At 43.7% G+C, this 27,830-nt stretch overlaps 1 protein-coding gene across 1 annotated transcript; it reads right to left on the reverse strand.

The window, feature by feature from the left end:
- Nucleotides 1–1,931: 1,931 nt before the first annotated feature.
- On the reverse strand, nucleotides 1,932–17,615 carry Chrna1 (cholinergic receptor nicotinic alpha 1 subunit). The gene is made up of 9 exons (XM_008855297.2): nucleotides 17,494–17,615; nucleotides 11,347–11,492; nucleotides 11,196–11,240; nucleotides 10,019–10,128; nucleotides 8,194–8,389; nucleotides 7,542–7,779; nucleotides 4,186–4,409; nucleotides 2,619–2,858; nucleotides 1,932–2,293 (listed from the first exon to the last, which is right to left on the reverse strand). The coding sequence occupies exons 1-9, from the start codon at nucleotides 17,531–17,533 to the stop codon at nucleotides 2,162–2,164; spliced, it is 1,371 nt and encodes a 456-aa protein (XP_008853519.1). The 5' UTR covers nucleotides 17,534–17,615; the 3' UTR covers nucleotides 1,932–2,161.
- Between the last annotated feature and the right edge of the window lie 10,215 nt (nucleotides 17,616–27,830).

The following is a 27,830-nucleotide window of genomic DNA, read 5'->3' on the forward strand; positions in this document are numbered from 1 at the left end:
TTCCTGGGACTCGCTGGCCAGCCAGCCTCACCCACTTGGCAAGTTCCATTCCAGTGAGAGACCCTGACTCAAAAAATGAAAGGTAGATGGTACCTGAGGAACGACACTGAAGTCTGTCCTTTGGACTACACACAGACACAGACACAGACACACACAGACACGCAAACACACACACAGATACACAGACACACAGACACACACACACACACACACACACACACACGAGGCCCTGATCTCAATACATTTTGCTCATCCATTCATCCACTGATGGGAACCTGGATTGCTTCCTTCTCTTGGCTCTTTCATTCTATGAACACTTTTACCTAAATATGTGTCAGTCCCTGTTTTTAATCCTTTGGATCTGTACCTATGAGTGGAATTGTTGGATCATATGATAACCCTGGATGTAACTTTTTGAGGAGCTGCCAATAGTTTTTCCTTTAAAATGAAAACTGTTTTACTCTTAGATGAAAGAGCCCAGATCTGCTACAGGGTGACAGGGAGCCCCAACATAGGAGATTGAAACCACCTGGATTCAGCCAGGCCTCCTAGCTGCATAGTTTATGGCTCTTCCTGGAGTTGACACAGATCAGATGTGTTCTGGTGATTCAAAAGTCTTTTTTGAGCTCAGAGCCACACAGTTTCTTGATCTGAGGTAAACTGTATTAAGCTTAGAGTATACCATGGAGAAAAGAAATGATTCTTCAGAATTTTAGAAATGGCAATGATATATGCATACATTTCTGATTCCATTCATAGAATGTAAACTCCAAACATGACTAATAGAAAAAAGCCAGGAAGTTTAATTGGAGTGCAGAAAGATAGATGTCACTGAAACTCAAGCTCTCAACAACACCGACCAGAGCTACAGAATGGCTTAGATCAGGTTAGAGGTGCCAGGACAGCAAGTGAGCAAATGACTGGTCCAAGTGAGGAGTTGCTTTAGAGTCTTGAGGTCTGGGCGCAGATCTCAATTCTTCTATTCCCAGTTGGGAGCAGAACTTAACTTCCCCATTCATTTCATTTCTATAATACAGGAATTATGGACATTATATGAAAATTATTGTGATGAAATAAAACCATATAGTTGAGATGATTTTCATAGTGTCAGAGGCTCATACTCAATAATCATGACTTGTTTCCCTCAAATCCTGAGAATAAAACACAAGGGCCCTGTTAAATTGGGAAAGTTGGGGCTCAGGTACAGCTCAGTAGTGTGCAGTACATACTTAGATGTACAAAAAGGACTCAAGATAAAAGACATCTGAAAGGCCTTTCCCCATCTCCTGGTTCCAGAAATCTACTTTAAAACTTGTGGGATTTTTTAAAATGCTATTTGTATGTTAATTGTCTTAAAAGTTGAATTTGGGCCAGTGACATGCTTTGGAGATAAAAGCAATTTATCATCAAGCACAAACTTGATGACCTAAATTCAATCCCAGAACCCATGTTAAAAGCTGCATGGCTGCATACATCTATCATCCCAACATTCCTTTGGTAAAATGGGAGGTGGATACAGGAGAAGCTTCTGGAAGCTTGTCTGGAGTATGCAACACAGCAGCAGAAACAATAGAGACCTGCCTCAAAAGAGGTAGAAGACGAGAACTGACTCTCAGAAGTTGTCTTCTGACCTCCATATGCTTGCCATGGCACATGTATATCACACACACACACACACACACACACACACACAATTAAATTTTTAAGATGTAAAAGTTACCTTACTTCTGTTTCCCCTCTGTCCACACCAAATTTTTTGTCTCTTGGAGGTCTGGTAGACAGGACTTTCCCAGTAAGCACAACACTGTAAATCTTAAAAGCAAAAGACTCTGTGCTTTAACTATAATACTTAGCAAATGACAACACAACAGAAAACCTTGAGAAGCCAAGCTATACCCTTCCAGGTGCCTCTTGGAAATGAATAATTCTTTTAAAGATCCATTTTTATTTACTGGAAAGGGTTCACTCAAGAGAGAAACAAAGAAAAAAACACTTCAAGGTCATAACTGGTATAAACATAAATCATTAGCATTAATAGGAAGTGTAGAAAATTGCATATTTGATAAGTAAGAAGGTATTAAAGTAGACAGATCCTCCTCTTTCTGGCCTCCTCCTGCTCTGGCTGGTCCTGGAGCAGAGGTAGGCGCAACTCAGTTTTCCTTCATCCTTGTTGATGTAGCTCAATAAGCCGGCCTGCAAACACAGCCAGGGTCCCGATGAGACAGACCAGCATGAAGACTCCAAGGAGAATGTGGTCCATCACCATCGCAACATACTTCCACTCCTCAGCCGCCTGAGAGAGAAGAGCACATTAGACAGTATCTCACTAAGGTGGTTCACAGACTCACAGCATCATGTTGCACATCTTCTACCAGCCCTTCAATATGTGAATCTCAAAGCCTCAACATCTGTGGGCTGCTGTTATGATCTGTAGTTTTTACATAATTATTTTACAGCACATGAGTTACTAAGGTAGCCTAGAAAGGTCACCATAGTACACCTTAGGTCATGAACAGTGGCTTAAAGTCAACATACTGGTCAAGTCAAGCCCATCCATCCACACTCATGCATTTGATTGTTTAAACCCAGAAGTGTGGACTTCAGGCCACAAAGCTTACGTTATTGGACTCCTGGTCTGACTTCATGGTCTCTGCGATATACTTGACACCCTCAATGGCACTTTTCACCTCAGGGTGCTTGATCAAGGGAGAGTGGAAGCCCATGGGTGGAGGCCCTGGCTTCCCCGAAATGTCAGAAATATCGATGTCTTCTGTAAAAATCTTTTTCTCTTGTTTATCTCTGGATGGTCTTTTCATTGTGGAAAAAAACATGATATTTGGGATAGTGTCGATGAAAACCTAACACAATAAAGAAATTCATGGTGTGAGACTTATCATCAATTCGGGCAACCATCACTGTCTTTAAATTAGCAATGTGATCTTGGTTAAAGCATTTGGCCTCTCTAGACCTCGACCTCCTTGTCCTTAAAACAAAAGGGCTATACTAGATGTTCTCAAAGACTCCTCTATATACTCTTACAGTACATTTGGATTACGGTGGTCAACCGAGGTGAGTTAATGGAGCAGTTCACCACCAGAGGGAGCCTGAGTGCAGCCATCAACCTTTGGAGGACATCAAACTTGACAACTCCCTGCAGTCGACAGAAAGGATCTGGCAGTGTTTGCAGGACCAGATGCTTAAAGATGGGTTTCTGCTGCCTCAAATATATAAGCATTCAGCCCCTCAAAACAACTTTTCTTCTGGCTTTTGTTCCTGAAGTAACTGTGCAGAGGGTCACTGCCAGGAGTCCTCTAACAGGGATGGCTCAACCCCAAAAGCATAAATTTCTAGCCAATTGCAAGTTCCTTTGTTAATTCCCAATGCGAAGGTACTACACTTTAAGATCTCTATGAACTGTTATCCTTATGGACATATTTGGATTGGGGATGTAACTCAGTGGTACAGTGCTTGTTAAGGATGTTTAAAGCCCTGAGTTTAATCCTAGCATAAACATACAATCAATTAATTGGTTAATTAATTAATTAAAGTTACAAGACATATTTGAAATGTTAACACATTTCAAGTCCAATAATATAAATATCTGAGAGCATGCTCTTTCCTCTTGGCACTCTTTCCTCAAGGCCCTCCCCTCTCTCTGGTCCTTACTTTTTTCTCAACTGATGCTTCTTACCAGCAAAAATAAGCATAAACCAGAAGACATGCAAGCAGGAACCTTAAGAATATCCCAGCACCAGGCATGGTGGCAAACACCTTTAATCCCAGCACTTGAGGCAGATCTCTGTGAGATAACAAAGAGGCCAGCCTGGTCTACATAGCAAGTTCCAGGTGGGCTGGGACTAAGGAGACCCTATCAAAAACCAAAATAACAAACAAACAAAAAAATATCCCAGCATAAGAAGCACAGAGCTATTCATTGCTAATAAGCAGTTTGCTAAGCTCGAATTTGGAGTGGGCTTTGTTCATTTTATTTTTCCTCTGTCTCTGGGAAAGCTACATGAGCTGTCCCTATAAAGAAGCCAAGGACAGTTCCTTCCACAGGTCCTCTAAAGGCCAGAAAGGACTTTCAGTCCTAATTACTCACAGGGGTTAGCTAAGACTCCACTGGCTCCACTGAAGGGGAGCCCTGTGGGTATCCTATCCTCCCTGTGTGGAGCAGGCCCTCACCTTCCGGACCCACTCAGGCATGACGTGGGTGCTGGGAGAGCGGTGGTGCGTGTTGATGACGATGACAGTGATGATGATGGACGCGATGACAAACACCATGGTAAACAACATGTATTTCCCAATCAAGGGCACGGCACTGGACGTGGAGGGGATCAGCTCCACAATGACCAGAAGAAACACAGTCAAGGACAGTAAGACAGAGATGCTCAGTGTCATCTTCTCCCCTGGAAAGACAAAGGCAAAAAATATAACAACCCACCTATCATGGGCTGAATCTCACATCCCTGGATCCCCAGAACCTCAGAATGTGACTGTATTTGGAGATGAAGCTTTTAAAAAGACTATTATGGTTAAATGGGGGGATGGAGCCTCAATCTAAATGATTGATGTCATTGTAAGGGGAGATTTGGACAGGAACACGCTCAGGGAAGGACATGTGAGGACAGAAGGAGAAGGTGATCTTCTGCAAGCCTGGGAGAGTGGCCTCAGAAGAGACCAACCCTGCTAGCCCCTCAATCTCATGTCTAGCCTCTGGAACTGAGAGGAAAACTGTTGCTTAAAGCACTCCATCAAGACAGTGCTTGCAAACTCATTTGCCACCAAAACCCAAGCATGAAGAAATATGACCAGCATGTTCTCAAAGGATAATTCTGGGGATTTCTTTCCTGCAGGATTTCCTGTGTAACTTCAGCGCCTCAACCCTACTGACAGCGGAAACTGGCCAGTGTTTCCATAAGAGGTTGCCAAACAGTGAATGGAAACTTCATCCCATGCCCCACACTCTTCCTTCTAGTTGGAACCCAGGAAACTGAGAGGGATTTGGGGTTAGCAAGCTAGACCCAGGGTGCCAGTTTCTCCTTCAGCAGCACAATGTATTTAAACCTTGTAAATCTCAGCTGCAGCCTGGTCTGTTATCCAGCAGGTGGATGGGCAGCCTAGAAGTATATTCCTTTCACTATGGAAGCAAGCTCCAAGTGCAAAGCTGAGAAAAGGGCAAAGTCTGCCAGCCAAGTGCTGTCCTAACACCCTGAGGATCTCCTGACCTTCCTGCCCTCTTTCACTTTCATCTACAAAGGTCATCTTCTCACTGACTCCTTGCTTTGCTTTGTTTTTCATAAGGGAATAGAGGTATCCCTGACCCCTGCCTTTGGCCTTCAGGTTCTGAGTCTCAAGATCCTCGCTGGGCAGGTAGCAGGTCAAGTTAGTTGAGTGGCACTGGGCTGTCTTTGTGGACTGCAGGAGAGAACCGTAGGCTCTTGCTGGTGTCCCTGGGGAACCCTTGTGTTGCCCTGTTTGCTGCTGTAGACCCATTCTAATGTTTGAAATACTGTCAGTCCTCTGTATCTGCAAGTTCTGTATCCAAGAATTCAACCAATCTCAGACTGAAAATATTTAGAAAAATAAAATTGTAGCTATGGTGAACATATACAGACTTTTTTGTCACTATTCCCCCAAACAATACAGGATGATAATAGTTTATGTCACCTTTAAGGTATGTTAGGTATTATAAGTAATCGAGAATAATTTTAAATATATGGGGTATGTGAAGGGGGGCCATGTAACTATAACACCTTTATATAAGGGATGAGCGTCCTTGGGTTTTGGTATCTGCGGGTTTCCAAGAACCAGACCCCTGTGAATACTAAGTATGGCTATAAACAGAGCAGACAGAGCAAATAAAACAAGACATCCTCAATTCTACCTGTCAAAACTGAAAGAGAAGTCGGGTTTATAAATATAAAATAGTTATCAAGTTACATATCATTTCTTGATTAATAATACTGATAATAATAGCTAATGTTTACCACACAGTGTAGTCATGGTTCTGTTTTTCAAGCATAAACTGTTCAATATTTATAGATGCTAATTAGTTTCCATAATGGCCTGGCAGTGTTTTCTCTATTCAATTCCAAAAGCTTCATTTGATTAGGAAGCTAAAAAATATTTATTTTACTTATTTGTTTAAAAAGGAGTATGGGGTAGCAGGCCAGAGTGATGGCTCAGGGGTTAAGAGTGCTTGCTGCTCTTACAGAGGACCCAAGTTTGGTTCCCAACACCCACATCAAGTAGCTCACAATCACTTGTAACTCCAGGTCTAGGGGGATCTGATGCCCTCTTCTGGCCTCTAAAGGAAATTGTACATACCTGGCATACACTCATATAGACACATAGATATAAATATAAATTTTAAAAAAATCTTTAAAAGATTGATAAAATAAAAAATATTAGAAAGGAGTACAGGACCACTGAGATGGTTTAGTGAGTAAAGGCGCTTGCCACCAAACCTGACAGCCTGAGTTTCATTCCCAGGATTCATAACTCATATAGTTGAAGGACAGAACCAACTCAAGCAAGTTGTCCTTCAACCTCTACTGGCACATTGTCACACACACACACACACACACACACACACACACACACACAAATGAATAGATAAATGTAATGAAAAATCTAAAGGAGTACAGGCTGAGATGGGAGCCTTGTAAGTTTGAGGCCAGTCTAGGCAACAGAGTGAGACTCCTCAAATAAAAGGACAAAGAAAAGGTAAACTGAGTACTATGATCACACACATTCTGTGGGTGAGGTATTGCTGTCTCTTTGGGATACTGCTTGTATATCCAATCACATAACAGTCATTCAACAAGCATTTGCTGCAAAGCTGTATTTCACCTTTTGTAGTTTTCGTCATTTTAGTAAAATTGCTGCTTATCATAAGTTTGAAGGCTGTCTGCACCATTTTTCCTTTTTCCTACTTACCTGCCACAAATTGCTTGTGAGAAGGAACATGTAAGAATCTGGGTAACCTATCTCCTCATTAGATCACTGATGTTTGATGATATGATCACTCAGTAGGAGGTAAGTAAGTTGTCCAGGCTGCTATGTGAGGAAAAACAGCCACTTGGGAAGTAAAATCTGGTGTGCAAACATACTGCCATCTGCAAATCCACATGGGAGAGCTACTTTGATGTGGTGAGTTTTAAGTCAAGGAAGCCCCAGACTGTCAGTGTGTAGGGAGTGACTTCACAAGAACAGTGGCACGAGGAGCTGCTGTGAGCACATGCCTCCATGTCTCTGGGCACACTGTTGATACAGAGCAAACAGGTACTGACAGTTAATCCACTCTAACTGAACTGAGTTGGAGATGTGCACCCTCAGGGTCATGTTCAACTCTGCCCAACTCTGATCTCCACCCACAATCACTTTCCACTATACAGGGCCACCAGGTAACTGCATCCCCTCCCCCAGCAATGATGACTTGGGCCCCCGTGCCTCTGTTAGCACACAGTTATTCCTGGCTGTCCCTAAAATAGCAGCATGAGATCCACAGCAGCTGTAGTCGTGGCAACGGCACCCACCTGAGTCTGTGGGCAGGTAGAACACCAAACTGGTTAAGAAGGAGAAGAGCAGGCAGGGAATGATGACATTGACGATGAAGTAGAGGGGCAGGCGCTGCATGACGAAGTGGTAGGTAATGTCCAGATAGGGGGTGTTGGGGCAGCAGGAATAGAACACCCAGTGCTTCCAGCCCCGGGCCTCCTTGATCACCCATTCCCCACTCTCCATGAAGTTGCTCAGGTCTGGCTGGTCACTTTCCTGAGAAGTAAAATGAGGTTTGCAAACCCCAGGCACATTACCCTAAAGAAGGGTCATGACAAGGGAACTGTTTCCTGTTCTGAGGGTCACCTTCCCAGAAGGGATACTGGGCCATCTCTGCTTTGGGGTCTTAAGTTCCTTGCCTGTAGCATAAGTGGATTTGGACTATTAGGGTTATTCATTTTGGCTCTACACTAATCTCCAGGAAACTGAAACATTTGCACCCCAGCCCTCCCGAAGACACACTAATCAGAATTCTTGAGACAGCAGATTCATTTAAGCCCACTTAGTTCTCTTGGGCAGCACATCAAAAACCTTCACAAATGAGAGTCATCTAACCAGATGACTCTAGTTCTTGTCCAGAGGCAGACTGGGAGACCTGGATGGAGACTCATCCCAGGAAGCATCACCTACCGGGTTGATGGCTACCACAGAGCCATCATAGGTCCAGGTGCCCAGCTTCATGCTGCAGTTCTGCTCATCAAAGGGGAAGTGGGTGACGATGATCTCACAGTAGCTTTTAAAGATGGCTGGAGGTGTCCATGTGATGTGGCCCGTGTAGTCCAGGAGCACTTTGGTGAACTTGACGATGGCAAAGTCTCCATCTGCACTACAGTTATAGAAGAGGAAAATGACTCCAAGTGGCAGATGAGCCACAGGTTCTGCTAGGAGATGGTAACAGGAGACAGCTAATTATTCAGGTGCTAATTATAGGAAGCTTTCTTTCAGTAACATTGCTTTCTAATCTATGGCAATGTTTCCCAAATTGATCTGATGATAAGATTCACCCAGGTGCATGTTAAAAACAGATTCCTAAGCACTAGCTGAGTGTGGGCCCTCCTGTAGCTGTGGTTGAGGCAGAGGGATTGAGAATCCAAGGCCAGTCTGGGCTACATAGCAAGACCCAAGCAATCAATTAAAGGAAGATGCAGATTCTTGAGCTCTAAGCAAGCCCCTGAGTCAGAGTATCTGGGAAAGAATTTGGGCATGCACAGGTGTCAAGAAGCAGCAGGGAACATGGCCCACAGCACCTCAGCTTTCCTTTCCAGTCTGCACAGACTTCTGTAATGCTAGCCTCCATCTGTTTCTCTCCAAGTACTTTGAGAGTTAACTGAGAAAACTGTGACCAGGGGAGGGACTGGTGCTTTTTCTAAGAACTATTTAGAACTCAGTGAGGCAGGTCACAAGCTCCAAGCCTCTAGGGCCAGCAAGGAGGGACTACAGCTGAAAGTGAAGGACTGAGAGCCCCTCACTCCAGATGGTTGGCCTTCAGTACAGTTCTGCCCACTGAGGCTGGGTGGGTCTGACGCCCAGTGCTGCCATATAGTTGGGTTCTTCCTCAGAAGCTAGAAACCTGGGCTTTCCAAAAGTCAAAACTTCTGTTTGCCCATCCCCTGAGTCCTGGAGATGAATCTAGGGCTTCACATATGGTAGACACACTGAGATGTTCCTGGACCAGAGGCATCCCCACATCTGTCCAGAAAGGTTCCACCAGTGACAGGGAGTTGGGCTCAAGCTCAGTTCCCAGGTATAGCTGGGCAGGGTGTGGTAGAACCTGGAAGGAGCTGCCAGAGGGCATCATTTTCATCCACTGGCCCTGCAACCCCCTGGAACATCTGCTGGGACACACGGCCTGCTTCCAGATGCATGTGTGGTATCATTCTGTAAATCCTCTAGCTAACTGCGCAAGCTCCTGCCTCAGAAGGGTGTTCTTTGAAATGAACATTCCCTGACAAATGAAGGGTGTATGATAATGAACATGTCATTAAACCAAGTGTCTTGAATCACATTATAATTTCACAACATGCAGTCTGTCACGGGCCCGGTGGACAGCAGGTGCAAGCATCCGGGCGTTAGTGCCAGGACGGCATGCGGGATGAGATGAATAACAACCCCAGGAGTTGAGACCCATTTGGCAGGGAAGATATATGATTCCAAAGAACTCAGAGATGGGAAGTTCAGATGCCTTGGGTGGTTACTACATATCCCACAAGGCCTCTCGGAGTTTAGTGCCTCCCCGCCTCCCCCAGCCCTGATTCAATTTGGCTCCAATAATTGCTTCTATTCATAACATGAGACTCCATATGGCACCCTAGCCTGTCACTGAGGCCCTGGTTTTGAGGGCGATTTAACATGAACAGTGAGTGGTAAGGGGTATGTGGCAGTCCCTCCAAGGACACTTGGCTCCCCCTGAGATGGATGCAGTCCTTCCCCCCCTCACCCCTCAGGCTTTGCTCACTTATTATAGAGAACAAGGTCTGGCCGCCAGATCTTTTCCGAAGGAATGTGGATTTTCTTCACACCACCATAGTCATCTGGATTCCATTTCAAGTTGTAATCCACCCATTGCTAGAAATGGAGACATTTACCCAATTAAACAGCAAAAAGCAGTGTTCTAATCTAGCGTGACTGAGAGTCGCAAAGGGCCAACAAGCTTGCATAACAGTGTTCCTGATGAATTATGCTCCCCTCAAATCCATCCATGCAAGTGCTAGCTAGATACTTCAGAATGGGACCTTAGTGGGGTCTTTTCAGAGGAATTAAATTAAAATGAGGTCATTAGGGTAATCCTTAGTCCCGTGTGTTGTGTTCTTATAAAAAGAGGAAATTTAAACATACACATACATATACACACATACATACATACATACATGTACACCTACACACAAACACATACACGGATGCACACACATACAAACACATATATACATGCACATACATACAAACATGTACACATACATATACAAATACACATATGCACAAATACATATACACATACACACACGCACACACACAAACATACACACATGCACACACAGACATGTACACATGCATACACACATGCACACACATATGAACACACAAGCACATACATATACATGTGCACACACATACATACACCCAAACACATATATACACACAAAACACACATGAACACACATGCACACATAAACGCACACATGCACACAAACATGCATACACAAACACAAACACATAAATGCACATATACACACATACACATACACATATCATCATAAATACACAGGGAGAATGTTTTGTGAACATGACAACAGCCATCTAAAAGCTAAACAGAAAGTTGGAATAAACGTCCCCCAGCCCTGGGAAGGAACCAGCTCCAATGGCGTGTTCATTACACTTCTGGCCCCCACAGGTGATATGAAATGCTCCTGTTGTTGAAGCCTCTAGTTCACATTACTTGGTTACAGCAGCCTTGGCAAACAAATCCACACAGAAAATGCTCAACATAAAAAAAAGGCCCCAATCAAACTGTATAGATGCTCCCACCAGCCCAAAGTAGCTACTTTCAACATTTAGGTATAAGATCCATTTCCTCTGGGCCCAGGTTTGATTTCAGATGAATAAAAACAGCATAAGCAATTTCCCTGCAGGGCTACCTGTTTCAGACGAACGTTGGTTGTCACAATCTGGTTTACTTCATCCTGGAAGAGGAGAACACCCATCTTTAGGGTGTGAAGAGGAAAGCTGAAGGGAGAGGGCCCCGTGCGAGGGGTGGGCACAAATGGGAGTCTCCAGCATGGGTCTTACCACATTGATGAGCTGGATCAGCTGCAGGCCCACGGTGACCTGCACGACCTCACGGTGGTCCTCCACTGGCCGAATCACACTGCTGTAGTCTTTAAATAGCTTTGCCACCAGACGGGTCTCATGTTCGGAGCCCAGAACAAGGCCAGCTGGACATCAAAAGATACATACCCTATCAGACACTGTTCCCCACCCTGCACACACTAACATGGAGATCTGAGCACAGCCAGCTGATGAAAGGCCCACAGCGCCCCTGTTGAATGTAGCCCTAAGTCTCTTGCCAGTGACAGTTGCTGTTGTGGTTCCCTTACCCAGCAACAGTGGGGTGGGGCATGCTGAATTGTTACCACACTTGCACCCTTGACAGGTGACATCCCTTAATGGAGCCCCTGGCTGTACCAAATTTGCCAGAAACACAAGGAGAAAGATCCAGTATGAGTGTTTTAGAGTCTGGCCATGATGTAATACCATCTTGGACAGGCTGGCTTCAGATCTCATGATGCCATGAACAGTCAAAAATAGATGCTGGTTCACAACCCCTAGGATGGCCATAGTTAACAAAATGACAGTGGGGTTGGAAAAACTGAAATTGCAAATGTTGCTGGGAAGAATATAAAACAGCAGTTCTTCGGCAAGTTAAACACAGAATTGCCATATGACCTAGCAAGGCCACTCCTAGGTGCACTCCTAAAATAATAACAGCATTATTTACAATTATTACAATGCTCAGGTGGAAACAATTGGAGTGCCCCCCAACAGATAAATGAATGAATTGTGGTATATCCAAACAATGGAATATTATTCACCCATAAAAAGAAATGAAGCCCTGATCCCATGGCAATGTGGATAAACTTCATAACATTATGCTAAGCAAAAGAAGACAAACATAAAGGGGCACATGGTATGTGAGACATCTGGAACAGGTGCATCCACAGAAGTAGAAAGACTGATGGTTCCTAGTGACTAGGAGAACAGGACTCCTAAATGGGCATAGGGTTTCCTTTTGAGATAATTCCAGAAAGAATTCTGGAACTAGATAATGGTGCTAGTACCACTGAACTGTAACCTTAAATGGTTAAAATGGTAAGTTTCATGTAATGTGTGTTTAACCACAATTTAAAAAAAAAAAAATCACTGCTGTAGATCCATGTACCAAATAAAATAGAGTGAAAACCCTATGTTTTATTTGGAACACCATTTCTTCCCATCTCTACCAGGTACCACTCTGAGGCTACTGAGGTCTGACATTCAGAAGGCTGGTGACTTATCCAAGATCATTTGGCTGAGAAAGCAAAACTCCTAATCTCCCTCCCATTCCATGTGGTGTTCTTGTGTGGCATGCACTGGCTGGAACCTCATAGCTGCATATACCCTCATTCCATTCCTAGGAGAAGGCCTATTCTAGATATCTCCTGAAGGCTCTCTATAACACCCGCCTGACAAGGACTGAGGGCGGCCTGCCTAAAGCAGCAGACACATGATCCATTTGCTCTGATTTATGTAACCAGATCTTTCCACAGGCTGTTGCTAAGGTCACCAAAACTTCTCCATGGGCCAAGACAACTTTAAATGTTGGATGAATGACTCTTTGCCCAGTAGTGTTAATTCTTACCTAAAGCTGGATCTGTGTGAAATAATCGATGCTTTGTAATGAACTGTTAGATTAAGTCCCCTGAATTTCTACTATCTTCTTGAGTCCTTGTAGTGATGTAGCGAGGTGACTGTTTTTTACCCCAGTTTCACAGGTGAGGTCACTGAGGTTCAGAGAGTTGATCCTTTACAGGTTCCCTGTTAGTTAAAAGTTGGATTACAATAAGCAATTTATCTCCTCCCCACAGGGAAGTATAATTTCCATTAGACTTCTGAACCTTTCGGTGAAAACATCTTCATTGTTACCCTTATGGACTCTTACCTAGCCCACACCTTCACTTCTAGCTTCCTAAGATTTCTGAACCTCAAAACTTCTAAGGACACCAAAGGGGCCCAACTACGCAGAACTTTCTCATGGGCTACTCCAAACCTCCGGCAACCTGATGACCCTTCAAGAGAAGATGTTGTGCTAAGACCCAGTTTTTACATAGAAGACTATACTAGAAAATAGAGCAGATGGTCAGCAGTTGGTCAGCATTATGTAGCAGGAAAGGGATCAGATCAGCCTGGTGGTCTACTATGAAGGGAAGACTGGACAAACAGGCATGCCAGTCATATTTGCCTCCACCCCTCCCACTGTAGCCAGTGACAAGGGGCCTTGTTCCCTCCAGAAGAAATTTCCACATAGGTCTCTAGGTCTCAGATTAGTTTCAATGAGGAACAATGAAGAGACAGAAAATTTTTTCACAGTGTTTATAGAAATTTTACTATAATCTATTATCAGGAAACAGCCTATCAGATGGTCAGTGATTGAATGATTAAGCAAATTGTTGGATAGAATTTTATAAGACTCCAAGGAAGAATTCCATGATTTCCTCCCAAACTCCAATATTGCTGCCTTTTTAATTTAAAAAAGGCAGACTATAAGGCTGGTACATACCTTTAATCCCAGCACTTGGGAGGCAGAAGGTAGGTGGATCTCTGTGAGTTCAAGGCCAGCCTGGTCTACATAGCAAGTTCTAAGCCAGCTGGGGCTACAGAGAGACCCAGTTTCAAAAAAACCAAAAAAACCCAAAAAAATACACAGAAAAAAACCCCAGAGGGAATTGTATTAGTGTAAACACCGACTGAAAAGTAACACATACAGTATCCCTATGTGAGCCCATGTGAATTGTTGAAGGCCACATAAGAAGAAACAGTGCCAGACAGGAGAACCCTTCCTTTGAGCTGTTGGCTACGGTAGTTATCGCCAGAGTTCTCTCTGGGTGACAAATCGTATCACATCTCCTTTTCCACCAAAATCACATTGATAATCTTTGTTCTGATTATTCATTCACCAACTCTTTGTTGATTATCTACTATATACAGACATTGTTTTAGGAATGCTAACAATTCTAGCATGAATCCTCTCTTCTTCCCACATGGTGATTGACATTTATCATTTACATAAATAGCTGTGAACTCCTTGGAAGAGAATGTGTCCTAAGAAAGGTGGCAGTGAAGTGCTTGAGATTCTGGGGGTGGAAGAGAGATGAGAGGAAAAGGTTGAAATGAAAGGTGAAGTATAAATAGAATTGTGATTGTTATGTGTTAAGCCAGCATGGAGAAAGTAGCCCTGACAGGAATAAATCAGAATTTAGCCCACAAATGAACAAGAATTTTGACCACCAATGACTGATGTGATATAGGAGAATTCAGCCATAAGTGTGCTTTTTTATATGATACTGGTCTAATCTACATTGTGTGCGTGTGTGTGTGTATGTTTGTATGTGCATATGTGTACGTTTGTATGTTCAAATGCATATATGCATGTGAAGGCCAGAGGACAACCACAGGCATCATTCCTCGGGGTTCTATCCACCTTCTTTTGGAGACACAGTATCTCCTTGCCCCCAAACTCTCTGTGTAGGCTAGCCTGCATGCATCTTCCAGTGAGCTCCAGGGATCCACCTGTCTTTACCTCTCCAGCACTGGGATCACAAACATGTACCATCATGCCTGGCTTTTTTAATAGGAATTATAGGGACTGAGATAAGGTCTTTGTGTTTGCAAAGCAATCCCTTACTAAGTTATCTCTCCAGTCCAATTTGTATTTGTATGTAGAGAACTGACTCTTGGTTTGGGCAAAAGGAATTTTTGAGCTGCTACTAGTCAGCTTGGGTAAGTCTTAATTTCAGGTTGTTTTATGACTGTGAATGGAATAAACAAGTCTTTAACTGATCATATTCCAAAATTTATGTTATGTGACCCCGAGTAGATCAGTTCTTATCTTTCAACTTTACTTCCTTTTTTATTTATGTATTTTTAAATTTTTACATGTATGAGTGTATTGCCAGCATGTATATAAATGAACCCATGTCATACAGTACAAGCAAAGGACAGAAGAGGGTGTTAGATCCCCTGGAACTGGAGTTACAGAGAGTTGTTAGCCACAATGAAGGTGCTGGGATTTGAATCTGGGTCCTCTGTACAAGAGCAGCCAGTGCTCTTAACTGCTGAGCTACCTCTCCAGTCCCACAACTTTACTTTCTTTACAATTGGGCTGCCTGAATTTCTATGGACTACTCATGGGAATTCATACTAGGAAACTCCATGTTTGATAAAAATACATGACACATACTTCTTTTTTTTCATTATCTTTTTTGGTTTTTTTGAGACAGGGTAGACCCAGTTGGCCTGGGGCTCGGTATATAGACCAGGCTGGCCTTGAACTCACAGAGACCTGCCTGTCTCTGCCACACAAATGCACATACTTCTTTTAATAGCTGGGCATGAATTTGTTATTCCAAGAGGTTTCATAGGTATTTTGTAAAAAATATTTTATTTATTATTTTTATTTTATGTGTATGAGTGTTTGCCTGCATGTAGGTAGGTGTGCCTGTGTCATGCAATACCCTTGGAGGTCAGAAGAGGCCGTTAGATCTCCTGGAACTGGAGTTACCAATGGTTGTTATCTACCATTCAGCTGCTGGGAATCGAACCCAGGTCCTCTGTAAGAGCAGCCAGTGCTCCTAACTGCTGAGCCATCTCTCCAGCCCCTTATAGGCATTTTTTTTTTGATAGAAGCCTGTCACGAATTTTCACTGAGCATGGTGTTCGTGCACACACACAAACACACACACACACACACACACACACACACACACACACACTGAGCCAACTTTAGTTGGATCAAGTTCAAACTCTGCAAGATATAATCGATCTGAGTTTAGCATACTAATATCCCACAATTTCACTGCTGCAAAAAAAAAAAAAAAAAATTAATACACTCCTTGCCTCTTGCCCAGAAGATCTGTGTTTGTCAGAGCAATGTTAGAGAAGAAGAATTGTGGGCCATCAGCCACCTTGTTTCTCAGTCAGGATACCACCAGTAACTGTCCATCGGAAGCAATCAGAACATATCTCCTGTTTCCCTCTGCCGGAAGTCTGGGATCCCGGACAGCATTTCAGCTGCTGTGTTGTGACACATTCCAGAGTAGAAAGCAGGTCAAGGGCTGTCCAAGCTTCTTTAAATTCAATTCAAACTAAAGCCCAAATATAGTAAGATCCTTTTTTTTTAAATGGTGAGTGAAGGCATTCATAAGGATTTTTTTTTAATCTCAGAAGTTGAAAAAATAATCAGAGAATATTTTATTTGTATGGAGATGATTTAGTTAGAATTATTAACAGGTTTCCCTTTCTGGCACCTGTGGCTGTCAATCAATTCTTTTCATTATCAGACTCCTCCTAGAGCAACAAAGGCCTGAATTCCATTATTTGTGATTATAAATTGCTGGTCTACATTCCAGCCTTTTAACATTGCAGCTCAGCTTTGTTATCTACAAAGTTTACATTCCAGAACCATGCAATCAAGTTACAAAAAGATCTCATAATGTTTTAAGTAAGCTGATGATTTTGTTTTGGGCCACATTCATAGGCATCTTTGGCCACATACAGCCAATGGGCTGGGGTTAGACATGCCTCTTAGAGGTTTGAACATGAAGGCATCTCTGGATGCTCCCATGGTCTACCAGTGACCCATCTGTACAAGTGGTCCTAAGGTATTCGTGTGGCTGAGTCCCAGACCAGGCAGTAACAGAGCCACAGGATGTGTTCCTTGTAGCCTTTGACTAAGCAACTCCCACTTTAACTGGATAATACAAACTAAGAATCTATGGTCAAGAATAAAAAAAAATAGGGGCTGGAGAGATTGCTCAGCAGTTAAGAACACTGGTTGTTCTTGCAGAAGACCCAGGTTCAAATCCCAGCACCCACATGGCAGCTAACAACTGTAACTCCAGTCCCAGGGGATCCGACGGCCTCTTCTGACCTCCGAGGGCACTGCACAACACGGGTGCACTTACCTATATGCAGGCAATACATACATATACATAACAAATGAAAATGCAAAAAAGAATAAAAAAATATAATCTATTGGAGCCAGCCTCAAGAAATGACTGACAGAGAAGCTTCTGACTGGTGTGCCCTGCATCCCATGTTCCCATCAAAGAAGCAAGACTGGATTTTGGGGGCAGCCAGTGCTTTAGCCTCAGAGGAAAACCTCCCACCCCTAGCACTTACCAGAGCAGAGGCCCAACAGGAGGAGAGCCCCAGACTCCATGGGCTGATGGCTAGTGTGTCTGGGAGCAGTGGCTGCCTGTGCCACTCGCTGGCACTGAGTGGAGCTCGGCTGCTGGTGTTGGAAAGCTAGCCAACTCTGCAGCTCTTGTCTCACACCACCTGTTTGCATGCCTGACAGCTGAACAGCCCACAGTCCTGGAGCCCAGAGAGCTAGCTACTCAGAGCCTTCTGCAGCCACAGTTGTGCCTTACTTTACACAACTGCCACACTCATGTTGAGTGTGAGCTGCTGCATGGTATTTTACATATATCACAAGGTGGGGCTTTTTGTTTTCTTTTGTGCTGGAGATCAAATCCTGACAGACCACATGCTAAGTAAGTGCTCTACCACTGGATCACATCCCAGCCCTATGATCAGGGTTTTTTGTTTCTTTTCCTTTTTCTTTTTGTTGTTTGTTTTTTGAGACAAGGTCTTCCTGTAGGCCCAGCTGGCCTGGAACTTGTTATGTAGATCAAGCTGGCCTCAAATTCACAGGGATCTACCTGCCTCCACCTCCGGAATGCTGGGATTAAAGGTGTGCACCACCACCTCCGGCATGACTCAAATTTTAAAATTATCTATTTATTTTGTGGGGGGGGGCGGTGCACACACCCATGTGGATCAGAGAACAGCTTGCAGAAGTCTGTTCTCTTCTACTGTGTAAGTCGTAGAGATGGAATTCAGATCATCAGGGTTGGTGGCAAGCACCTTTACCCAATGAGCCATCCCTCTGGCCCAGGAGTCAGTTCTTATTGAAAGACCGTGTGCATTCAATTCAAAGAGAGTCACCCGATTTGAGTAGTCATCAGGTACTTGTGTAACTGTCCTAAATCACAGAGGTCCACATTCTCTAAACATGGGATGAACTTCCCCTATGTCAGCATCAGGCAGAGCATGCTGGTAACTTCTGACCCTACATGAGTTTGGGAAGTGTGGTTGGTGTTGAATCTTATGCTGCAGAATTTCATATATGATCAGACTTGGCTTTTAACAAAGTCAACTTCTTCCAGCAACTGGTCTTCCTGGGCCTCAAGTGGCTATTCCCACCCCCATCTCTGTGTCAGGCAGTACCTAGCCCACGGGAGCCATTAGCTGGGTACACTGCCACCACCTGTGTTATTTCAGTAGAGTACTTACTCAAAGGTATCCCGCCCCTGTGGCAGTTGTTCCAGATTCCTGCTTCCTGCCGCCTCTTCTCTGTCTACTCCCCCTCAGGGAAACAGGGAGCAGAGTGGTTGGGCTTTTTCAAGACTTTTGTTTGAAAAAAAAAAAAAAAAATTAGCAGTTAGCAGCTAGCACTTGCTCAGTCTCAGAAGCATTTTCACCAAACTCAACTTCTTCACAGGGTTGGAATGGGTTCCTAGCAGAAAGCAGTCATTTGAAGATTTCCTGTTTGCTTCCTGCACCCTCTCATTCCTTCCCAGACTTGAATCTTTAGCAAAGTCTCTAATCTTGAGCCCGAGAACAGCATCCCATCAGATCATCCCATTCCACAGGTCCAAATGAACAGAGAAGGGACTTGCTCAGAGGATAGAAGAGAGAGCTGCAAGCCCACTTCATATTTAAATCGCAGGATATCAGTGAACTGTTCAAATAATGAATTCTCTCTCCTCTGCAACCCTCCTGACTGCCCATCCAGAAATACATCTCTCCTCACTCCCACCAGCCACCCCCATCCACACAGGGCCATGTGACTGAGTTTTGATGAGTGAGTTGTCAGAAGAGAGTCTGTTGGACCCACAGACTTCCTACCAGAGACCACCTGACCCTTCTAGCCTCTGACTGGCTGGACTGGACAACACACACTGGGCAGCTTTGCCTGGGACATCCTGGATCCTTGAGTTACTCTGTGGAGGAGGGCATTCCACTGTCCAGCTCACCACTCAGGATTTCATGAGTGAGAACAAACTGATCATGTGCAGCTATAGAAATTCTGGGGTTTATTTGTGTAGCAGTTTGGGGATTAAAGCACAATTTGGTCTTTTACACTGGGGCCTTGTGGTTAAAAATAAACTATATAGCACTGTAGAGAAAGGCAAGACAAAAAGATGGACAAAAAGATGATGACTCATGTTATACTGTAGACAATTATTTAACAAAACTGTGGTCCTGAATGATTACTGGGTGAGCAAAGTGTTAAGGTTCAGATAGCCTCACCCCCTCACCAACAGGGTCTCACGGACTTCTCAAACTCCTGAGAAAAGGGAACTGAGTTGATAAGCACCTTGGTCTTTGAAGTCAAGAGAAGCAGACTTTTCTCCACTGTTTGGCCAACACAGCAGGCTTCCCCTTTGACCTCTAAAGAGTACAGGTTTTAACAGTCCCGCTCTCCCACCCCACCCCCACTCCCTCCCAACTTAAAAAAAAATACATCTTCCCACCTTCTGCAGGAAGCAGAAGCCTTGCCCTTTAAAAGACCCCAGCTCATGACCCGGGGCAGACATTTTCCCTGCCCGGAAAGGAATCTGTCCCATATGTTCCTTTGCTAATAAACTCTGTTCCAGTGGAATTTTATCTGTGTCCTGGTGCTTTTCTCCTGATCAACCAGATTCATCCATAGGCTACTTTATCTATCACAAAGTGTCTACTGAGCCGGCATCTATTGAGAGGTGGGTGGTAGACAGGGTGATGCTGGGTCTTCCTGGCTTTGCTTAGCAAGTCAGTGTAAGAAAGAGGTGAGCACAGGCAAGAACTGGTTGGTTCCAAATCTAGAAATTTGGAGCTTTCTGCTTTGAATTCCTGTGAATAAGGGATAACATGGAAAAAGGCTTTGAGTTACAACCACCCGTTTAAACTTTTCATTAAAGAGGGCGGGGGGTAGGTGGCACATGGTAGAGAGTTTGCCTAGCACGTGTGAGGCACTGGACTTAATCTACAGCCCAAAGGAAAGACGAATAGATAAATCAATAGGGCCAGTGATCAGCATTCACTGATGGCTCAGTGAACAAAGGCACTTCCTGCCAAGCCTAATAACCTAAGTTCAAGTCCTGGGGCCCACATAGTGGAAAGGGTGCCAATTTCTACATACTGTCCTCTGATGTCTACACATGCACCAATACACACACACACACACACACACACACACACACACACACACACAATAAACTTTTAAAGGAAAAAAGAGTTTAGAGGGCTGGAGAGATAGCTCAGTGGATAAGAACACTGACTGTTTTTGCAGAAGATCCGGGTTCGAATCCTGTACCCACATGGCAGCTAACAACTCCAATTCCAGGGGATCTGACAGCCTCTTCTGTCCTCTGTAGGCATTGTATGACATGCAGGTAATATATGTGTACACATAAAATAATATATATATATAGGCTTGAGAGATGGCTCAGCAGTTAAGAACACTGGTTGTTCTTGCAGAAGACCCAGGTTCAAATCCCAGCACCCACATGGCAGCTAACAACTGTCTGTAACTCCAGTTCCAGGGGATCTGACAGCCTCTTCTGTCCTCCGAGGGCATTGCATGACATGGGTGCACTTACCTACATGCAGGCAATACACACATACACATAAAATTAAAAAAATAAAAAATAAATATATATATGAAAAAAAGAGTTATAAAAAAATAAACCAATGCCAAGCATGGCGGTGCACACCTTTAATCCCAGCATTAGGGAGGCAGAGGCAGGCAGATCTCTGTGAGATTGAGGTGATTGAACACAGTGAATTCCAGGTGGGCTGTGTCTAGGGGGACCCTGTCAGAAAGAAAAAAAGGAAAAAAAAAAAAGCAAACAAATTAAATAAAGTTATGAGTTGACAAGGTCAAAGGAACGTGTGGTGGCAGAGAAGAAAGGTTAGGAAGAAGGAAGAGAGCATGCCACAAAGAAAACTGAGACGGAGAAAGCCAGAGGCAGGAGGAGAGCAAGAGCATGGGCTGTTCTCGGGGCCTGGAGAAGGGCCAGTGCAGGGGAAGGGTGTGGTCTGCTGTGTCAGATGCTGCTGATGGAGACCAGGGGACATGAGTATGGAGCTCAGCAGCACAACCACTGATGACTCTGGCATGTACAAAATCTGACCAGAGCATGTTTAAGAGGGATGGAATTACAGGTGCATCTCTGCAAAGGGTGACAAAGAAATGAGGTGGTGGCCAGCAGGGGAAGTAGGGGAAAAATGAGGGGGGGTTCCCTTTTATTGCAGGGGAGAAATAACAGCATATTTGTACAATGATCCAACAACAGTGACTATGTAGTCAAGAGTGGGAAGAAAACACTATAAAAACGTTTTCAGAAGTGAGATTTACTATGTACTTTCCTATAACTTGAAAAATATATAATAAAATATATTCCTGATCAAATAATGTAGCTCTACCTTTTTTAATATTTTATTTTCATTTTATGTGTACGCATGTATCGCCTGCATGTAGGTAGTGCACCTGTGTTGCGCAATGCCCGAGGAGGACAGAAGAGGCTGCCGGATCCCCTGGAACTGGAGTTAAGGACAGTTGTTAGCTGCCATGTGGGTGCTGGGATTCGAACCCCGGTCTTCTGCAAGAACAGGCAGTGTTCTTAACCACTGAGCCATCTCTCCAGCCCCCAGCTCTACTTTTTAATTTGTTTTTTTTTAATTTATTTTTATTTTATGTACATGAGTGTTTTGCCTATATGTATGTAAGTGCACTGGTGTCCTGCAATGACCATGGAGGCCAAAAGAGGGTACAGATCCCCTAGAACTGGAGTTATGGATGGCTGTTAGCTGCCATGTGGGTGCTGGGAACCAAACCTGGATCCTCTGCAAAAGCAACAGTATTCTTAACCACTGAGCTATCTCTTCAGCCTACCTTTTCATTTTTAATAACATCAGGATTTTCTGTTCTGAGTACACTATTTAAGTAACTCCCTATCCCTGTTGCTGATGGAGCCCAGGGGACATGAGTATGTGGCTCAGCAACACAAAAGCCACTGATGACTCCAGCATGTACAAAACCTGACCAGGGCAGGATACTTGAGTAATTTTCCTTTCTAAAAATATATTTTGGTTTTTATAAGCAGTCATGCAGTGAGCATCCATGTACATATATATGGATATATGTATCAGCCCACCTCTCCAATTGTAACCTTAGGATATGCTTCTCAAAGCAGATATACTTAAATCACTTTAATGTGTACTTTAATGTGTACTAACTAACCCAAATCTCTAATTAAAATCAACCAATCACTGCTCTTGTTACAACTCTTCCTCTGGTTCTAGCACTTTGGGTGCTATTATATTTATTTGTGTGATTAATCAACATCTGTTTCTCCTACTAGACTGCAAACCAAGGAGTGTGTTGACTGGGACTTTCTGCTCTCTGATGTATCTTTAATCTATCACAGATGAGATGGGCAGTCAATAAGTCACTTGCTGAGGAATTGAAAGGAGGTAAAACTTAATTCAAGAACAGAGTGGCAGTGTGTTTAGCACAGCCTGTAATTCCTGCTGAGACTGAGGTAGGATGATCACCAGTTCCAGGCCAGCCTGAGCAGTAAGAGCAGTCTTAAAATAATGATGATGATGATAAGCAGGGTAGATTATACTGAATAATATCATTTTGGGATACACTGAGAATGCAACTATCGGACTATCAATAACCCTAAAGAGCTATTCAGGGCCCCTTGGAAATGTTTTTAACTGGTAACTGAATGACTGAATGAATGGTATCACTTTTATAGGAAGTATACCATTTTGTGTGGTTTGATGAATGGATTATATATTTGCTTATGTATTCTTTAGTAATTTCTATGTGTATACAATGTATTTAGAGCATATCCATCCCCAACTCTCCACCTTCAACTCCTCCTGGACTCTCCCATCTCCCTCCCAACCTCATGCCTCTTCTTTTTAAAATTATAACCGAGTTCAACAAGTGCTGCTCGTACCCCACCCACCACCTATTTTGTGTGTGTGTCTTTTTGAGACAGGGTTTTCCTGTAACCCCAGCTGGCCTCGACTGGCTATGGAGACCAGACTGGCCTCGATCTCACAGAGATCCACTGCCTCTGCCTCCCGAACGCTGGGATTAAAGGCGAAAACGTGGACCACCACGCCCCACCCACATTTTGTTGGAGCTCCGGAGTCATGCTGTTCCTCGCCCTGCATCACCTTTGCCGAGTGGAGCGCTGTGGCCCAGTGGCCAGCAGGTGGCAGCAACCCGTCATTAACAAGGTAGGGGACGGCCTGAGCGACTGGGCTGGACCTGCTGTCCCTAGACCCCTCCTCGAAGAGCCTGGCCAGCCAGCTTATTTGCCCTGTCCTGAGAGGCAGGCTGCTCTGTGCATTCCAATGAAGCAGCCTCCGCTTACAGATTTTATCCAGGTGACCTGCCTCAGTTACAGCCTCCGCATGTCTGAAATGTTTAGGCTTTTAAATTCTGCTTTTTGTTGTTCTGGTTTTGTTTTGCTTTGGTTTTAGTTTTCTTATGAGCCAAGATCCCTCCATGTAGCCCAGGCTGACTCCAAACTTTTGATTCTCCTGACTCATCCTCCCAAGTGCTGGTATTTACTGGAGTGTGCCATCAGATCCCCCCCACGCCACCCCTACCCCTACACTCTCCTACCAGTCAAGCTCTGAACCATGAAGTTCAGGCTGATAGTTTCCTGGTAAAATTGAATCATGCAATGCTTCCTATGAGACACAAAGCAGGCTTTCCCAGTCATCAGGGGTCCCCTAACCTTGGTTTACAGTAGTAGGGGTGTCCACCCATCCAGCTGTTCTCCCTCCTTCTTGGAGACGAATGGGAGGGAGGAGATCATAGCTCAGCCCTGGAGAATCCTGTTGTCCCCCATTTCTTTCACACTGAAGCTCACAGGGTGATGTTGCCTGCAGTGTGTCCAAGATCACTTGAGGCACAGTAGCAGACAGACTCTGGTGTGTGTGTGGGAGGGGGGGTTGCACATCAGTGTGCGTGTGTTCATGTGTGTGAGGATACCAGAGGTCAACTTCAGGTGTCTTCCTCAGCTGTTCTTTACCTGATTTCTTGAGACAGGGTCGCTTCCTGAACTCTTACTGAACCTGGAGCTCTCTGATCCAACTAAATTTACTGGCCACTGGACTCAAGGGATCTACCTGATCTACTCATCTCCGGGATTACTGTGAATGAAAGTTCCCAGGAAAACTGCCACTTAAAACCAAACATTCCACAAAGGCTGATCAACTGCTTAGAACTTAAGTGATTGTGGAGAGTTTGGAATATTGCAGGTCCAGAGCCCAATTACCACTTATCCTAGGCCGTCTTTTAGACCCCCAAGTAGCCACTCCTTGCCCGCCTTTGTTTCTGACCTAACATTTTGTGACTAACAGATAAAAACCTTTTGGAATATATCAACTTAGCAGACCACCAACTTCCACCAACTAAAAGACTGAATGCCATCAGAAAGAATCTGAGGCTCAGAGCTGAGATTTCTCCTTTGCTGTAACCGCATACTTAATATTTCCATCAATGTATTTGGAAAAGTGAAAAAGATTTATGACTTTTCCTTGTTCTGTTACTATAAAAAAAACCTCATGAAACTGTTACAACGTTGGAGTATGGAATTTGGGGTAACCTGAATCTGTGTTCCCGGGCCGTGTTTGGCTCCAGAATAAACTCTTATCCCCTTCGAGGTGAGAGTTATGCTTTTCCGTTGACATTACAAACACATGCCACTACCTCCAGCTCTTTATGTAGGTGGTAAGGTTCTGAACTCAGGTCCTCATGCTTGTGTGACAAGCACTTTACACCTGAGCAATCTCCCCAGCCCAGAATCTGCTGTTTCTGATGCCTATCATGGCTCTCCACCCACTACACTCAGGGTCAAGCTGCATTCCAACCAGCCCCTTCAGAGGTAGCCCCAAAACATGAGAATAAACCCTGTGTCCTTTCCACCCTTGCCTCATGTATAAACATAAAATTTCACTTTAATTTTTCATTTAGAAGGAGAGAATAGTGCACCGTTAACCAGAACTAGAGCTGAGCCTCAGCCCCTGCTGCACCAGGGCCTAAGCCCTTGGTTAATACAGGAAATGCTTTGATAGCTAAGTACTTTTCTGGCTGGCTCCTCGTTTCCCTGGATCAGGCACAAATTAAGAAAAGTGAGGCTTGTATAAAAATCCATTCTAGATTTTGAACTTTTCTTTGTTATGCAGAGTCTCAGTAACAGTGATCTGAAGGGAAATGAAGACCTGGGAGGCCAAGTTGAATGATGAATGAAAGAGGCAGGGGGAGGTATGCTGGGCAAGAGGAGGACTGGTCATCTGGAGAGGCTGAGGGTTAGGAAGAGGAGAGGGAACTGGTCAGGGTGAGAGAGAAGGCTGGGTGTTATTTTTAAAAGAGTTTTGTTGGATATTTAAAATACACTCCTACCTTTGGCATCTTCTCAAGAGCCAGTAAGATCTGTTTGGTTTTCTACTTGATTTTTCTGGAGGACTGGACCAGTACCAAGCCTGGACTATGTATGATCTTGGGCTTGTATCGGTTATGTAAGCAACCTTCAGTCTTGCTGTGATTTAGAAGAGCCAAAATCATGAATATTTTCACCCTCCATGTTGTCAGCTGCCTGAGTTTCTATTCTGAGAGGTGTGAAATGTTAAACATTGTTATTCACTTGTGTTCCCCAAATAACTTTTAATTAGTTTCAATTTAGGCTAAGAATATTCTACTGTTGACACTATGACAAGAATTATCAAAAAAGAAAATTAATGAGGAATTCACTTTGAAAACCCTTACATTAATATTATAGTATATCTATTGCAACAGAGACATAATTTTTATTTAATTTAATTTACCAGGTAGCCTGGGAACTCAATTATGTAGAGCAAGTTGTACTCAGTCTCAAGGACATCTGCCTACCTCTGTCTCCCAAGTGCTGGGATAAAAGGTGTGTGCCACTATGCCTGGCTATAATTTTTAAATTTTTAAATTTTGTTTTTAAAAGATTTTTCTCACATTAAATTTGCACTGGTGGGCTGGAGAGGTGATTTGCTCTTATAGAGGATCTGGGTTCAGATCCCAGCACCCACATGGCAGCTAACAATCATCCATAACTCCAGTTCCAGGGGAGCCAATGCCCTCTTCTTGTCTCCATGGGCATTACATGCAAGTGGTGCACTTACATATATGCAGGCAAAATACACACATAAAATAAAAACAAATTTTAAAAACGAATTGAATTCATTAAGAAATCTCTTAATTGTTATTCTTCACCTTTGAATTCATTTTTTTCACAATGGGATTTTCCTATAATCTTCTAATGGAATTTATTATAATGGTGCAAAGAACATGATCAAATCAGTGCCTATACTTAACCACTGAAAACTTGTGTCTAGCCAGGACTACTGTATTCATTATTCATTGCAGAGGGATGAGCAATGTCCTTTACCTAAAATATCACCAAAGATGAAAGCTTGCTGTACTCCCAGAATATATAAAACAGACCGTGCAAGCATTTAAAATTAGTGCTCGAATTTTTTAATGGAATTCCCCTTTCTCCTCCTTTTGTCTTTTAAGTCAACAGAGCTGGCTGTCCACTCACCCTCAAAGCAGAGTTCTAAGAATACCTGCAAACCCTTTTGGCTAAGAGATGGTCAAATATCAAAGAGCTCATAATGTGGGAGACAGCCCAAGGCAAGCATCCCTTGGAGCAGCAATCTGGAAGAAATCAAAGAGGATTCTCTAAGGGCTTCTGATACACAGGGGAGCATGTTCATGAGGACTCTGCAGATCCAGATGATCTGGGCTTGCTCCAAATGGCAGAATAATAAATGCATGTGCAGGTCCCTCAGAGAAAGTACACTTGACAAGTGCCGGGGTCAACTGTGATATTGCAGGTGTCCTCCTTTTCATAGTTTTCTAAAGTCTTGTGTAACTTGGCCTTGGGATTGCTGAACTGATTGTTACCAGAGAAGATGGGCTTGGTGTGTGATTATTCAGGGCTCTTCGGTCTGGGAGAAGAGTGTACAGTGTGTATTGATGGCCTTGTACTTTCTCTTCTTTTTGTAAAAAAAATTTATTATTTTTATTTTATGTATATTAGTATTTTGCCTGCATGTATGTAAAGCGCACCCATGTCGTGCAATGTCTGCAGAGATCAGAAGAGGGTGTTGGATCCCCTGGAATTGGAGTTATGGACAGTTGTTAGCCGCCATGTGGATGCTGGGAATTGAACCCAGGTCCTCTGCAAGAGCAGCCAATGCCCTTAACTACTGAGCCATCCCTCCAACCCCGGTATCTTTTCTTTTTACAGATACCTGGCAACAGATTAGAACCTAGGTGGCAGATTCACAATTATCTAGCTAGACTTTTCAAGACTGAGTTTTATCCAAGCACTATTTTCATTTGT

Source organism: Nannospalax galili, unplaced genomic scaffold (assembly GCF_000622305.1).
Source record: "Nannospalax galili isolate Female #2095 unplaced genomic scaffold, S.galili_v1.0 scaffold346, whole genome shotgun sequence".
Classification (NCBI taxonomy): Eukaryota; Metazoa; Chordata; class Mammalia; order Rodentia; family Spalacidae; genus Nannospalax; species Nannospalax galili.

What these genes read in the sequence shown, in the direction of transcription:
- Chrna1 (XM_008855297.2), bottom strand. Translation starts at nt 17,533, where the DNA reads ATGGAGTCTGGGGCTCTCCTCCTGTTGGGCCTCTGCTCTG. An exon ending in TGATCCAGCTCATCAATGTG is followed by an intron (nt 11,241 to 11,346) that starts GTAAGACCCATG and finishes CTCCTCTTCCAG; the next exon opens with GATGAAGTAAACCAGATTGT. An exon ending in CTGTGGTAGCCATCAACCCG is followed by an intron (nt 7,780 to 8,193) that starts GTAGGTGATGCT and finishes TTTACTTCTCAG; the next exon opens with GAAAGTGACCAGCCAGACCT.